The sequence below is a fragment of the Myripristis murdjan genome, chromosome 11 (assembly GCF_902150065.1).
Source record: "Myripristis murdjan chromosome 11, fMyrMur1.1, whole genome shotgun sequence".
Classification (NCBI taxonomy): domain Eukaryota; kingdom Metazoa; phylum Chordata; class Actinopteri; order Holocentriformes; family Holocentridae; genus Myripristis; species Myripristis murdjan.
This window is the reverse complement of record NC_043990.1, coordinates 2522428-2539616: the sequence shown is the minus strand read 5'-3', so window position 1 is coordinate 2539616 and position 17189 is coordinate 2522428. Positions and strand designations below refer to the sequence as shown.

Sequence of the window (17189 nt, the reverse complement as noted above, 5' to 3'; positions counted from 1 at the left end):
CCAAAAAAACGCAATTATATTAGTGTACATTTATTTTGACATTTCTTTCAATAATGCCAAAAGCCAACTTGAACTCAAAAATGCATTAAAAATCTGATCTTCTATTTTACTTCCTCTTGTAATTCAATATGTTAAGTAATACGGATGACGAATTTATACATTTTGTGAAAAACATGTCTCTTTTATATCCAATATAAAGTAAACTATTTCTGATCATATCATCTTTCTGTGCTGATACACACACACACACACACACACACACACAGTGGCTTGGCTTTATTTTCTGATGCTCAGGTTTCCTTCTACAGTCTTCCAGCACATTCTCCTCTTCTGCTCTGACTCAGTGTCTGTACAACAGATGAATTACTGGCTTTTCAGTCCATGTGGAACCAGCACACTTCCCTGCTCACTGTTTGTTCCACATTCTGTTGGAAACCCACTAGCGCCCCCCACAGGTTCAATACTGTCACCTCAATCCCTGTTGTGTGAGTTTGAAGGCCTCTTGATGTTTCTCTCCTTTTTCAATGCGTTCTTTTTTATTGTCTCATTTTAGTTGAATGTTTTCTCCATTTTACTCATCCTTACAGAAAACAGTGCTCTTTCAGATGTCAGATAAATCCATGTGTGGTATTCTGCTGAGTCATGACAGCTGTTGTAAATTGGGGCTGTGGGTTGCTCAGTGATTTGAAATGATCAAAACATATCAGGTTGTTGATTAAAGAGTATAATTCCATGGATGTGGAGCATGAAAGCAGTTTTACCCGTTTCAGTACTGGCAAAGAGAAGCTGCAAGGAGAGCCGCTCAGTAGACCTGGTCCAGTGTGAACCGACTGACCAGCAACTCACACTGAGCAACATTTTTATCTTCCCATTCTGTGTGAAATGCAAAACAGCACAAAATATATATTCTTAGTGTGTCAGGTAACATTTTGTACAACGAAGGCTTTTCAATTCAGATCTCAGTTCTCATGATTTGGCCTTTTGCACTGTCAACAATATGCCAAGACAAGATGTTTCTTATCATAAATATATAGGCATATGTTAACAGAAACTTTTCTTTTACAACCAATAATACCCATCTTACAATCAGACTTGAATTTCGTTTGTTCTATGGAGATTCAGTATTCTGCATGCATCATCAGCTGTTTTGAAACCTCTATATGTGTGTGTTTGTTTGCATGTGTGTGTGTGTGTGTGTGTGTCTGTGTGTGTGTCTGTGTGTGTGCGTGTGTATATATATAACTGTATAGACGCAGAGCTCAACTGTAAAACTTGTCTTAATTTGCCTCTTTACTTTTATACATTTCCTGTCATTAAACAGTCTAACATGTTGATTCAGGTTCAGTCGGCTCTTGTCTCTCTTGCCTTTCCTCTGTCTAAATGAGGCTTCCTGATCCAGCTGACTGAATGATCATCCTGATCTGTTTGGATCCTGACAGTCCAGATGTTCCAGCAGCAGCGTGGATAAGCTGTTTGGATCATTCAGCAGTGGTTTGGGGGTCGAAATCAGGGCAGCTCACTTTGCTCCATGTTGTTGTGCTTTTAATGTTTCTGATTGGGCTTCTTCACTGGAACTGTCCTCTTCATTTGGGGGAACTTTCAGCTTGTTGAGGTGGGAGGTGGCTGTTTGAAGTTCAGAGGGAAAACTGACACTGACACTATCAACAAGATGATATGTTCTCATCAACTGTGTGTGTGTGTGTGTGTGTGTGTGTGTGTGTCCTCAGTGAACTGTTTCAGTCCCTGCAGTAGCTTCCAGCTGCAGCAGTCACTTCAGTTTCTGTTCAGTCTGACTGAGGGAGGTTTTTGTACGACGCTTTTTCACTGTGTGAACAGAGCTTGACTGTTGATATAGTGGTAACTCTGACAGTAGTAAACTGCTGCATCTTCAGCCTGGACTCCACTGATGGTCAGAGTGAAGTCACTCCCTGATCCACTGCCTGTAAAACGACCTGGAATCCCTGATACTCGAGTATTAGCATAGTAAATTAGCAGTTTAGGAGTTTCTCCATCTCTCTGTTGGTACCAGGCTAAAACGTGGTTGCTGTTATAAACATAAACATCCTGGCTGGTTTTACATGTGATGGTGACGGAGGCTCCCAGAGCAGCCCTCACTACTCCAGGCTGAGTCACTGTGACCTGGCCTCTGGACTCTGAGGACACACAGACAAAAACACAAAGCAGCGTCATGCTTTTCCCCGCTTCATTTCAGAGGGACGGATCTTCATAGAGGAGAGGACTTTGATTCTCTGGACTTTACCTGTCAAGCAGCAGCAGAGGAGAGTCCAGATGAGGATGGAGCTCAAAGTCATGTTTGGATGAGGAGGATTTCTGGGGCTTCTGTTGTCATGAAGGACAGCTGTCAGTCATCCAGTCTTCAACTCTCAGGACTATAAACTCTCCCAGAGCACTGGAGCATGGTGCTGCTGATGCAAAGTGGCTCTCTATGGAAATGCTCTGACCCACTCCAACAGGGACACACATTACTCTCCATTGGGCTGTTTGTAAATTGATTCACTCATATTGCGTATAATACCTCAATGTTTCATATTCCAGCCAATATATAAATGTATATTTACACTGAGCTCTCAAAGTAAATAAATATGATTTTCTACTAGAAAAGTAAAAAACATTATTTTTAGCACATTTTTAACTTCCAGTTCTTTAAATAAAGTAATAGCCTCTATATGAACTGATGTGGAGCAGAAATTTTTAAAATATTTATTTCCAGTGTAATGTAAAGGTTTCCAGCTAGTGTCACGTTTGTGTGCTGATGTGCATGAGAGGCTTCTTAAAGGGAAGTGAAACAGTGTGTGAGTGAGTGACTGCTGGAGCAGAAAAACCATCTGACAGAAACTCCTTAAAGCCTGATGCTTCAGGAGCATCAGCTTCTTCTCCAAGCAGCTGACTGCTGCTCCAAGCCTCATCCAGACGGCCCAAAATGTCTCTGCTCTATAGAGGCCTCCAACATCAGGAGTCCGTTTTGCCTTCCCATCATCTTTCTCTCAACACTGGTTCTTCTCTCCATTTCTATCAACATTATTCCCTGAGGTTGACACCACCCACATAACGCCCACACACTCAAGCCAAGTTTCTGCTGGCCTCCTTCACTTTTCTCACATCTTCCATATTCAGAGCCTCAACCATAGAGTTCCACCTGTCTGCTTCCCCCTGCATATTCCACCTGTTGTTCTCCTCACAATGTTCTGGTCTTCTCACTGAAATGGACAGAGACCAATCAAACCCACCCACCTCATGTTTATTCATCAGATGGATCCGTCCCTCAGTCCATTTGAAAGCCTGGCAGACTGCCTCTCCCTTTAAAGATCTGAGATTCCTGCTCTTTCTGATCTGCTCTTCAGCTCAGAAAGCGCTCACCTAGCTACCTGCCCCTGGTTCCATTCACACTGACGGCAAATCCTCCACGTCCTAAATCAAGCTGCTTCTCCAGCCGTTCCTTCAGCATTGGAGTCACTATTCCAGCTTCTCACCATGGTGTTTCTCAACACATTATCCTCGTCATGAGTCACTTGTCTTCAGCAGTTTTTCTCTGTTGCCGCTCAGATGTGAAAGACCTTTGTTATTCACAGTCACCTCTATCTTCTCAGCAAGGTTTTGGGGGTCCGCTGTTCCCTGGAGGATCATTCAAATAGTTGTGTGTGTTTGCATATGTGTCCTGCCTCTCTGCTCTCCACCCGTTAAGAGGCCAGTGTTGATCAGTGGCTGTCCAGGCCTTTCAGAGCCATTGACACGCCGGCAGCACAATGATGATGTCACACATTCTCCTGCTGGGCACCCTGGGGCTCCTTGTTCAGGGTGAGACTCTCTTCTGAAAACTTGGCTTCAGGATGCAACCAGCTTTACCACAATCATCTTCTGCTGTGATGGAGAAACACTGAGACCAGCAGCATTCACCTTCTTCCATCTGTTCTCCATGTTAAAGAAATCCTCCTCTTCTGTTTTCATATTCATCATCTTTCTCCAAGCTGTATTTGTCTCAATAACCCTTCTGCTCTTTTGGATATTTTCCAGATTCATCAGGAGAAAAAACTCTGACTCAGTCTCCTGGATCTCAGTCTGTTAGTCCAGGACAGACTGTCTCTATCAGATGTAAAGCCAGTTCAGGTGTTACTAATGACCTCCAGTGGTACCTTCAGAAACCTGGAGAAGCTCCTAAACTCCTGATATATAACGCTGAAACCCGTCAGTCTGGAGTTTCAAGTCGTTTTAGTGGAAGTGGGTATGGGACTGACTTCACTCTGACCATCAGTGGAGTCCAGGCTGAAGATGCAGGAGTTTACTACTGTCAGCAGGATAACAGCTTCCCGTTCACACAGTGAAACAACGTCGTACAAAAACCTCCCTCAGCTGGAGAGGAACTGATCTGACTCAACAGCTGCAGAGAAAGTAAAGCACTATGGAGAATTTGTCAGAAAGACACAGTCAGAGTAGATGTTCTGATTTTTTTTTTATTATTTCAAGACAGAGTGTAAGACATTGCTTCTTCTTTTACTGTTTTTTTTTTTCACATTTTAAAAGTGGGCTTTCTGTTTTTTTTTTCCAGATTTTTTTTCAGTTCAGAAATACTGTTGTTCAATCAAACTAAAGAAATTCAGACACAGTGCATAATAAAGTATTTCAGTTTAACTTAAAGAGAAAAGTGATTCTGCTGTTGTGATCACACTAGGGATGCAAACAATTAATCGATTGATTATCGATAAGAATTTACTTGATTAAATCAAATTGATTGCAATTAATTGAACATTCTGTGGTCCATTTGAAGGGGGTAGTAGTGCCCTGCCAGTCTACGCAAGGGTGCCTTTGTACTGAAAAGTGACGCTGGATGTACTGGCACGCACACAAGAGAACAAGTCAAACATGATGCAGTCAAAACGGAGTGTAGTGTGGGACCATTTTAATTTGATGAATGATGACCGAGATGCCAAATGCACGATATGTTTGTACTTTGAAGGCCCCATGTTTTCCACTTTTCCAGGGTTTTATTTTAACTGCTTATATCCCTGCAAGATGTATTTGTGGTTTTGAGTCTGTTAAATAAAGTTTCACTGCTCCTCTCTCTTGCCTTTATGCCGGAGCTCTTTGTTTAGCCAATCAGAAGAGAGAATCAGCACCTCTCCACTGATTGGCTGACTGTTTTCTGAGTGATATATGGTCGGGCCAATCAGAGGCAGGTAACTGAAGCCTTTGCTGCTCAATGGTACTCACCGGTAAATAAGAATTATCATCTTATATAGATGTATATTATGTATGATTGTCATGGCTACTGCTGAGCGTGATGTTGATGACGTTGAGCCCGACTCCATAGTTTGTGAAACCGGCATTGTATTGTGTCAGGTTGATAAAACAGTCAGCGCTGAAATGAGCCAAACATAAGAGCAAATTTGGACTAAAATCCTGTGGGACCCAGGAAAAAATGACCATCAGCCGCTGGTCTGTAATGTGTGTTTCTTTTGGAAGAGAGTGCAGTGAAACACGGGTCTCCTTGCATCCGTCTGTGGTGCAGCAACTTTTCTTCGACATGTGGCTAACTTGTTAGCTTGTTACCTGGGGAGCGGAGGCGGGCTGGCTACTTTAAGTGGGCGGAGTCGCCTTATGTGTGACATCACAAAAAGGAGGAAGTGCTGTTCGCTCGTCTTAAAGGGAGAGATTCAAAGAACGGGCTGTGTGCATTCCTCCATTTATCACAGGTTTAATGCATGGGACAGTATTTATGTGGCCCCAAGACCTTCCCTTATACGAAAAAACAATGAAAATTGCATTTTTCATGCCACGGGACCTTCGAAGTGCAGCAACCCCACAACTTTGCTGAATTACCACCTAAATACCTGACATTCATCCGTGCTGCATGGAGCGTGTGGATCAGCTTTACAGCCTACAATCAATAATTTGTTTCCCTAGTTCACACGCGTCCCCGTCTGAACATCACACACCGTATGGCAGGTCAACTGTTGCCTCCATTTGAAAACAGCATTTTTGTCCTCACTAGGATCCTGTAGGAATGATCACTGCATCTCTCCAAACAGCTGATTGGTCAGCTGATTGGTTGAGCCTTTACCTGTTTGGATCAGAAAGCCTGGACAAAAACCGAGCCGCAGCAGGTTAGTTCTGTGACATCAGTTACCATGGCGACCCAGCTGGGCTTGAGGTGAGCCTCGTCCGTGACCCTGTTAAACCAGGTTGAAGCTACAAGTTAGCTCGCTCAATCACTGATCCTGCTCCGTGACTCAGGACCCAGTTCTGTTCATATTTGACCTTTTCATGCCGACCTCCAACCTGCTGAGAGTCGACTTCCCAACCAGCGCCACCATGTGGCTTGTTCCTGCTCAGGACGACATGATCTCCAAAGCCCCCAGCACATTATTTACAGGTTAGAGGGCCCTCCCTCGACCCAGGGCCACACACACACACACACACACACACACACACACACACACACACATTCAGCCTCAGGTCAGGAAGCTGAACAACACTCTGTCCATGAGGATTTTTCCAGGCACAGCAGAACTCTCTGATCTTAAGGAGACTATGAGACCCTGGAATGAGCACAATATTCATGTCACATTCATCCAGTTATATTACATCAATTTAGGCTTTATTCACTGTGTTGAAAATGTTATTAAGATCTAATTCACCATCATGATAAAAGACATGACAAACAATATCTGTAAGGATTCCCATATTAACAAACCAAGGATTTTTTAAACCAATTCAAACAAAATCTTAGAAAATATAGATCTACAATTACAGTATATCTCCATATCAACTGTCCCGTCACAACTGATGTCAGATCAAAGGAGATTGGCACCGTTTGTGCTGATTGTGAGGTTTTGGTGATGTGCGCCAGCCAGCCAAACTTCCACTGTGCTGGCTCCGCTCCGCCTTGCGCTGAAAGTAGACGTGGTTTCAGATGGCGAGCTTTTGGCGCACCTCGGCGAAGCCTTTTGGCACGAAACTGTCACTGCGCCAAGCCGAATCTGTCGGCACCTCCCCCCGCTGTGCCGCCACTCCCATCTCGGCGAACCTCCGCCTGCGAAACTTGAACACTGTCCGCCTCTGCCGTTTCGCCGGTCGAAACTAGCTCTGCGCGGGGTTCGCCTCACTGCGCCACCCCGCGCTGCGCCGGGAAACTAGAGCCCACTATCTTAAGAAAAAAATAAATAAAATCTGACCAAACAGGCGTTCTTCCCACACCCAGAAACTATAATAAAGATTGAAAAATTAGTGATCACAACATCACATAATAGACATAACATTAGAACTACAAAATCTATGGCGCAGGACACCTCTGTGTGTTGCAACTCTGCACGAATTGTAGTTCTGGTACCCCTCTTCCGGGTTAGGGGAAAAGTTTTGAAATTAGGTTTAAAAAACATACATACGGTAGTTTTTCAACAGCAAAAGCATAACCTTAACATGTAGGGGAGACTGGGGTAAGTTGAGCCAACGGGTAAGTTGAGCCACCCCCTGTTGCTAGGAAACGGTAAAAAATATTGATCATGTGACCAAATATTTAGGAGAGAGGCATCATTTCATGGAGTCTGTGAAGGTAAGAACCACATGGGTAAAGTGGTTAGACATTTATTTCCGAAAAAACATTTTTTACTCTTGAAAGTGAATTTAGTCTATCATAAGTTTCATGAGAATTGTGTTAAGACCAAAACAGATCATTTTAAATTTGTTTTATACATCAGTTGTGGTATCTATGGGCTACAACATGAGGTCATAAACCTAGCATAAAAGTGCACCATTTTAGCTGTGGGGACTAAAAAAGTTAAAATGGTACCTCTGGGGTAAGTTGAGCCATTTGGCCAGGGGCAAGTTGAGCCGGTAGGGGTAAGTTGAGCCACCGGCTCCTGCGTCCTGCGGCGCATTTGGGGCCGAGGCCAGGGGGTCCAGGGGCATGGGGGAGTGCTGGAGGCCACAACTGCTGCCACGGAGCCGAGGGCGAGGCATGGGCGCGCCACAGGACCCTGGAAAAAAGACTCGCGGACGCTCAGGCCGTTTTGACCCCTTAAGCCTTTACAAGGGTTAAATATTAAATCTCTAAAACTCCCCAAACCTCACAGAGTTGGTGGTACAGCAAGGAGGTCTGAGCAATTTGTATTCCCCTGCAACCTCGACAGGTGGAATATTGAGTGAAAGCCAGGGGCGGAGCTATGTGGTGGCCAATGGTGGCCACCACAAATGTGTTACATTATATGTTCATAACTGACCTTAATGTCAGCAAGGACACCAAGAAACTAGTGTTCTAGTGTTTTCTTTCCAAAAACACAGCTGTTAATGTTCTCTTCCCAAGCGCACTTTAAGGCATGTTAAAACAGCTGTTTATTGTACCTGTTGAATTGTGTTTAATAAATAGAAATACACATGAATGTGAAGAAGTGACTGTTATTTAGGGGGGAGAAGGTGAGGGTTGGGTGGGATGGAGGTGGGGAGGAGGGTGGGGGGGGGAGTAGGGATACGGCTCAACTTACCCCGCTCCTATGCTCAACTTACCCCATACACGGGGTAAGTTGTGCCACGAGACCACTTTTTTTGGACATGCTATATTATGGAAACAGTTATGTTTACACTCATTCTGTTTGTTTGAAGAGATGCACAACATCCTGAAATATATGCAGATATATTAGTTAGGGACAAAACTATGATTGCCTTGATGTAGTGATCCTAAATATGAAAAATGGCTCATCTTACCCCAGTCTCCCCTAGCCTATGTTTATACCAAGAGTAAAGATGTGTTATGAAAAAAAAAAAATATATATATATATAAATCGTTAGTGCTATTTTGACGTGTTTCCGCGGTTTTTCCACCTGCTCTGTTTCGCTGACTGAAAGGGTTGTGTTCAATGGCGTAACATATCAGCATATTATCAACTTTCATGCACTTTATTACACTTTATTGACTTTATTGATGAAAGTAAAATCAGATACGTCGCTGATAAACACTAGGATTATGGGTAATTTAGTGCTTCTCAGTGATATGACATCGCAAATAAAACGTGTTTTCTTAAAATAAAGTTGATATTATACGGGACTTGTGGACTCGGCTGAAGCACATGCCATCGTTACACATCCTCATAGCTCGTGGTAAGTCTGCCTTGGATGGTTACGACGTTATGGCTAATAATCAGACCTTTTTCCGGAATATCGATTAAATTTGCACTTCCGGGATCTATGAACTACCACCCACAGCGTGACGTCACAGATCCTGGCCGACTTCCAGTGAACACCGTTTGTGTGGTGATCACACGGAATTAAAACCATAGAAATCGATTAAAACAGGTTACATGCGAGGAGCACGCAATGCGTTACTAGGAGGTCATGCTCATTTCACGGATTTCTGTGAGAGCAGGTTAACCCCACGCCTCCCTCCCCAGATTTCCATGGCGAGCGGAAGCTACATCAGCGACAGTGGTAGCAGCGTCCATAGCAACAGCCATAGCAACGATAGAAACCTGAAAGAATCTTCGTAATAACTAACAAAGTAAACATTATATACACTAACTGAATGAAGATTTTGGAAATAAAATGCACATTTCCCGCTAGAAATGTTATCAAAACGCATTTGAATGCATAAGCTCTCTTAAAATATTGCATTTTCCACTGAGAATAAAAGGAATGTCCGCCATTTTTCTTAAGGCTCTCGCTTCAGGGCTCGCGCAGGCACGCTGATCGCTCGTGCTGCTGGAAATTCATAGGAATATGCACGGAAATTTGTGCATTATTTTTCGTACGATATCATACGAACCGTTTCATGAGAATACGTTGCATCATGACGTGGCTCTGAATTGGCTCCACTTTGCTCTTGACCGGTGGAAAAGCAAACCGGTTCTTCGTTGGCACCAGTTAAGCACCGGCTCTAGCACCAGCTCCGAACTAGCACCAGTTTTTTTCTGGTGGAAAAGGGGCATTTGTCCCCTCATTTCACCTCGCTAGTTCACTTGGGGGTGCTGCTCTGTGGCACTTCACGCTTGGCATCGTTTGTTTAATGTTTGTTTGAGTGACCCTAACCCTTGTCAACTTGAGCCCTCCTGTATGTCACAGCAATCATGGATCTTGCTTTATGGGGGATGATCTGCATGTTTTTGGGACTTTTAAACACATATTTTACTCAAGGATTTAATGACAATTACCGCCCTCCAGGCGGCATAGCCCGTGGAATCAGCTACAGCAGAGAGACCCTTCTACTGTTGCACAATCACATTTCAGCGTCTACTTCTGCTGTCATCGACTCGATCCCGGGTTGTTTATGTCCTTGCAATTACCGAGACATAGCTGGGCAACAACATAGCCTTCAGAACCGATCAGGACCCATACATTACCGAGAAAGCCCGAGGGGGCGGGGCCTGTCTCCTCATAAGGGACAAGTTGTGTCGGGCTGTAAAGGTGAGAGAGCAACTGTGCACCCCTGATATAGAGCTGCTCCCTATCTCACTCCGACCCTATTATTTACCCAGAGAGTTTCCTCAGATCTTTTTTACCTTGGTGTATATTCACCCGAAGGCAAATTTTAATAAAGCTACTGAAACTATTTTTAACACTTCACAAAGACTTGAGGCACTCTCTCCTGATGCGCCTAAGTTCATTCTGGGAGATTTTAATAATTGTCCTGTTAAAAGGTTTGTTAAAAAGGCGCACATATTATCAATATGTTGATTGCCACACCAGGAAGAAAAAGTCACTTGATTATGTTTTGGAACTGTGAAGAACACTTACATGGAAACCCCACTTCCCCCACTTGGAGCATCTAACCACAATGTGGTTTATCTCCATCCTGCTTACAAGAGGCTGCTTGAGAGGGAAAAGCCTCAAATAAAGACTGTTAAAGTGTGGGACAATGAAAGCATTATGGCATTGCAGGGCTGCTTCAGTTGTACTTAATGGGAAGTCTTTGACAGCCCTGACATCAATGATAAGGTAGCGGCAGTATCTCACTATGTCAATTTCTGTGTGGATTCTGTGTTAACCACTAAGTCATTTAAAGTTCATTCCAATGATAAGCCTTGGTTGTCCAGTGAAGTAAAGAAGCTAATTATCCAAAAAAAGGAAAGCTCATAGAAACCAGGATGAGCATGCAAGAAGGGAGCTACAAAGAGAGATTAAAAGACAGTTGTCTCTGCACAAACACAAATACAAATTTAAGTTAGAGGCCTCCCTATCTTAGTCCAGGAGCCAAAGGGTGTTTTTTGGCAGAACCTTGTTGCGTCGGTAAAAGTTTTTTTCTCAGCTGATTCTTGTAGCTTGGGGTCACCTCTTAAGAATTCAAGACGGTGCCGAGTGATATCCCTTGAGCATTTTTAGATATTAACCCTTTAATGCCCGAAACACTAAAATCCCAGAAAAATACAGATTTATGGTGTTTCATGCAAAATACTTGATCTAAATGCATCAAATATGCTTTCTACAGTGCTTATACATTACAGTGGATATGTACAAAGTATTTGATTTGAAATTAGTGCATTTTTATATATTAACCCCTTCATGCCCAAAACAACAAAATCCCATAAAATTAAGATTTATGAGACTTTATGCACAATAATCAAGTCAAATAAGTCATATCTGCTTTCTACAACGTTTATTTAGTGAAACTGGTCAATTAGTGCGGCACGGTGGTGCAGTGGTTAGCATTGTCGCCTCACAGTGAGAAGGTCCTGTGGAGTTTGCATGTTCTCCCCGTGTCTGCGTGGGTTTCCTCCGGGCACTCTGGTTTCCTCCTACCGTCCAAAGACATGCAGGTTAGGTGAATTGGAGAAGCTAAATTGCCCCTAGGTGTGACTGTGTGTGGATGTCAGTGTTTGTCTGTCTGCCCTGCGAAAGACAGGGCAGACAAAAAAACAAATAACACAAAACGAACAAATACCACATAAGAACATAAAACATACATGGTCTCACATACAAACAAATGACACATAAGAACATAAAACATACATGGTGTCACATGAACAATCACGCAGGCTATGTTTTAAAAGCCAAAGAATAAAAATGTGTCTTTAAGCATGCTCTAAACACCTGCAGAGTGGGGGGCTTGCCTAACACTCAGAGGCAGCTCATTCCACAGCTTTGGGGCTGCCACTTTGAAAGCCCGGTCTCCCCTGAGCTTCAACCTGGATTTAGGGACGGCCAGGAGAAGCTGATCGGAGGACCCGAGGGACTGTGAAGGAACATAGGGTTCCAACAGGTCAGAGAGATAGGTGGGTGCCAAACCATTTAGGCACTTAAAAACAAGCAGTAAAATTTTAAACTCAATCCTAAAAGGCACAGGAAGCCAGTGGAGGGAGGCCAGTACAGGGGTGATGTGCTCTTGCTTACGTGTACCGGTTAGCAAACGAGCAGCAGCGTTCTGGACTAACTGTAAGCAGGAGATGGAGGCCTGACTAACGCCGACATACAAGGCATTACAATAGTCAAGATGGGATGTCATTAAAGCATGCATAACCATTTCAAAAACAGAACGTGATAAAAAGGGTTTGACCTAAGCTGAAAAAAGCTCTTTCCCACGACAGCATTTATCTGTTTGTCCATTTTAAGGTCAGAGTCAATTTTCACCCCTAGATTGGTAGCGGTTGGCTTCACAAAAGATTCAAGGGGGCCCAGATCACCAGGAGGAAACACAAGTACATTGCTGGGACCAAACACCATGACTTCAGTTTTGTTGTTGAAATTTCAAAAGTTTAAAGCCAGCCATGCTTTGACATCTTCCAGGCATGCAAACAAAGGTTTTAAGGAGTCAGGATTGTTTCGCTGTAAAGGCAGGTAGATTTGACTGTCATCTGTATAACAATGGAAGGAGACACCGTGTTTTCTAAAAATAGATCCAAGGGGGAGCAAGTACAGCATTAATAGGAGTAGGAGCATCACTTTCTGATAAGATGACCGCTTTTACCGGCTCCCTTCAGGGATGTGTTTTATCTCCTCTTTTATTTATCTTATACACAAATTCTTGCACTAGCACTTTTCCAAATAGGTATTTCATGAAGTATGCAGATGATACTGCCTTGGTCGTCTCCTATTGGATGTGGTGCTATCGATCTGGCACTGCCCTGCGCTGTGATTGGCTGGGAGTGACACACCCTCTGTTCAAAGGCTGACGCCCAAACGAGTCCCGAGGTCAACAACACAAGAAAATCCAGTCAGAGGGTAGGGTCTCTACAGACACACACACCAATACACACACACACACCAACACACACTGCTAGTGGCTCACCAGTCATAATGGAGTGGATTAGTTTTATGTGAGTGTACAAATTGTTTTATAGGAAAACTACTCCCACTGTGTTTAATCTCAGCCTCACTCTGACTCTAACATACCACGGCTTTCGGCATATCTCCTGCTGCTGCTAGGGGGCGCTAATTTAGGAAATGCTCCTGTTGTTTATATTAGAGGTGAGGAACAAACAACCTTTGTGGTCACATAGGTTGGAGGACTTGTTGGTGTTTTTGACACCTCAGTGCAGTCTCCTTATCTCCTACCAGGGATAAGCATCTTTGTCTGGCCGACAGCTGTGTTTTCCTGTCACTTCCTGCTCACTTCCAGACAGACATCACACGGAATCAGCAGACTGGCTAAGGTAGTGCTTTTTTATAATGCTCAAACCAAACCCTGTCAAACTCACATTATGGAATTTTTTGCAGGCAGGGTCACACGCAACACATCCAGATTGTGGGTCTGATCTGTGTGAAGTGAAACACAACAGAGGAGAAAAAACTAACAAACAAAAAAACCTGGACTTGATTTTCCTTATTTATCTGTGCATGTCGCCCTCTGAACAGCACACACTGTATGTCAGCTCCACTGTCACTTTCATATGAGTGAAGCAATTTTGTCCACGCCAGGATCCTGTAGGAATGATGACTTATGACTTAGCAATGCTGTAACAGTTATCATGGCAACCTAGATTGTTTAACTTCAACACTGTAGATTAAAAAACCTCAGTTCAGTCAAATGTCGTCTTCTCTCGATATAAACATCAGGCATGTCCTTTGTCATCTTTGGCCTCAGTACTTCAGCCCCCTGTAGAGGCTTTAAACACACATGAAAGTATTTCAAGCACCAAAATCCGTAATCAAACTCATAAGATATCACTATATGCTGATGATATCATGCTTTACATTTATATTTGTGAATGATGAAAATGATGAAAATGGCTATATGAGAGAAATTGTGTTTTATTTCACTGGTGAAGAAATCAGTTTCACTGCCAAAACAATATTAAACATAAATGTAATCAATATTGATAATTTTGACATATTCTGATGGCAAATGATAATATATCAGTCAGTTGTTTGTAAGTTTTAAAACCTGAGGCTGATCTCAGTGAGTTTGTTGTTTTCAAAGTGAGAGAGCTGTGTCTCTCTACAGTCAGAGGTTTTTGTACGGCGGCTCAATGAGTTTGTATCACTGTGGAACACTTTTGGTGGAGGAACCAGACTGGATGTTGGAAGTAAGTTTAATTATTTCATGTTCTTAACAATCCATTAGAAAAATATTCATTTTTTGTATATTATCTGCACTTCATGAAACAAACTAGCATGCTTGAGTTTTCTTGTTAATATCTGATTTTAAGCCAACACTGATCTCTAAGTAGTGAAATCAGAGGAGACTTTGAAAAACTGAATCCAAATGATCGATCAAATTTCTTTAAATTGAGGTCATTTTAAGTTTATTAAAATTAAGTTCATGACAACCAGAAGAGAAATCATTTATTCCAGATTATTTCTTTAAAGTGGCATCTTGAGGGCTTGTAGTTGTTGCTTTCTCTGAAAAGTCAGAGAGCCGTGTCTCTCTACAGTCAGAGGTTTTTGTACGGCGGCTCAATGAGTTTGTATCACTGTGGTTGACTTTTGGTGGAGGAACCAGACTGGAGTTTGGAAGTAAGTTTCTGCACAAATATTAAATATCATGTAATGTGTTACTGCTGCTGGGTTACTTTTATTCTTCTGTGTGAGTGTTAGTTGTTTGTTTTCAATATGTATTTTGTTAATTTCCATCACTTATAGTCACTGTTTTTTCTTGTCTGTTTTTCTCTTTAACCACTTAGTTTGACTCAGTACTTCTTTAGACTTTTCATTATAAATTATGAAAAATGACCAGCTTTAAAGTTAGAAAAGTTGAATCCAAAGCTTTGGTTCCTTCAGACTGTTTAACCACATTGATTTTAATTTAGTATTTTTACATTACATGTGAAGCTGAATGAAAACTAATTTGAATTTAGTGGGTCTTAAGATCAAAATCTGAAAATGTAGCCAAATTACAGATTTTTTTATTTCATTTATTTTTTCTATTCTATTTCTATCTATTTTTTTTCACATAGAGGATGAAAATAATTGGATGCATTACTTTTTGTGTTTGCTGACTGAAATCAGTTTTGATTAACAGAATTTTGTGGCTCTAACATCTTTTTGGCTGAAAATGATTAACATATGTTTATCTCAGTTATAGTTCCCCCTATTCAGATGTCTATACAACCACCACTATTTCAGTGTGCATTCATTTTGACTTTTTACAAAAACATGATCTGTACTGACAAAAACTATAAACTATTGAAACTGTGAAATTTTGAGTTTCTTTCTATTCCTTAAATTACTTAAGAAACTTGGCATAAGGGATGAGTGATAAATCATCTTTATTTTCATCTGTTATGTGTATTGATGTATTTCTGTTCATATGAGTACTTTTTATGTGCTGATGTGCATGAGAGGCTTCTTAAAGGGAAGTGAAACAGGGTGTGAGTGAGTGACTGCTGGAGCATAAAAACCATCTGACAGAAAGTCCTTAAAGGGGAAAATGGACTCTCACACAGTAAAGGTGTCCAACCGCCCGCTGACTGACTGCCAGCTGCTTATTTCCCGCCCTCTAAGCTGATTGGTGTCTCCTAGGTGACGCCCCTCCCACCCTGACGGTGCTGCCCCCCTCCAGCGAGGAGCTGCAGCAGGGGAGGGCCACGCTCATGTGCCTGGCCAACAAGGGCTTCCCGTCAGACTGGAGGCTGGCCTGGAAGGTGGACGGCAGCAGCAGCAGCAGCAGCAGCTGGGAGCAGAGCAGGAGCCCCGGGGTGCTGGAGAAGGACGGCCTCTACAGCTGGAGCAGCACCCTGAGGCTCACTGCAGACCAGTGGAGGAAGCTGGGCTCTGTCACCTGTGAGGCCACCCAGGGCTCCCAGGCTCTGCAGGCCGAGACACTGAGGAGAGACCAGTGTCCCCAGTAACTGACCTGACTCACTGGGACTTCTGCTACTGGTTTCACTCTGCAGCTGCTCTCACTCTGTGCTCTGCCTCTCTCTCTCTCTCTCTCTCATTAAAACTTAAAATAATCATTTATTTTTCTTGCTGTAATGCTGATACTCTATATATGTTAAAATAATAATAAAAAAATCTTTTTAACAAATAAGTTGTGTCCTATGTCCTGATCTACACTGATATTAAAGCACGGGGATAGAGGAGTGGATTTTAGGTTCAGCTGGCACACATACTGTAAGATTTCAAAATGTAAATGAGGGTGTCAGACCTCAGGAAAGCTTCATTTAATTCAGAATAATGCTTCCCAGGCAAAATAGTGATTAGGCCAAGCAGCTTTCAAATGCTTTGTTACTGCTTTTATTAAAGGAGAAAACTTGCTCTCATTGTTCTCATTATTCACAATTATAAAATAAAATAAAAAAAAATCATCATCATCATATGGGAATGAGTGCTAGCTTGAACAATGACATAAATTTAAAGGAATGGCACTATTAATCTTCTTCTTCGCTGTTTGCAGAAGTCACACAGCGTAATCAATGATCCTTCCCACCCTGCCCACCACCTTTTTGAACTTTTGCCATCTGGCAGAAGACACAGATCCATCAAAACATGCACCACACGATTCTGGAACAGTTTTTATCCACACAGCCATAAGCACACTGAACAGTGACACAACACTAATGTAACATGTAATCTGTTTAACAGACATTTTATTGCACTATTGGTATTAGCCTCAGCATACATTGTTACTGATGTGTATGTGATGTTTTGCTGTGTGGTCAGTGAATGGATGTTGATGTGTGGGGATAAGCTGTTTGGATCATTCAGCAGTGGTTTGGGGGTCGGCATCAGGGCAGCTCACTTTGCTCCATGTTGTTGTGCTTTTAATGTTTCTGATTGGGCTTCTTCACTGGAACTGTCCTCTTCATTTG

General features: G+C 42.6%; 2 gene segments (V, D, J or C); one reads left to right on the top strand and one right to left on the bottom strand.

The window, feature by feature from the left end:
* Window positions 1-1821: 1821 nt before the first annotated feature.
* On the bottom strand, window positions 1822-2312 carry LOC115367912 (Ig kappa chain V region 3381-like). The segment is given in 2 exon segments: window positions 1822-2153; window positions 2261-2312. Coding segments are annotated over 2 exon segments (384 nt in total).
* Window positions 2313-3764: 1452 nt separating this feature from the next.
* On the top strand, window positions 3765-16269 carry LOC115367538 (Ig kappa chain V-III region MOPC 63-like). The segment is given in 4 exon segments: window positions 3765-3816; window positions 4033-4327; window positions 14855-14892; window positions 15898-16269. Coding segments are annotated over 4 exon segments (714 nt in total).
* Window positions 16270-17189: the final 920 nt, after the last annotated feature.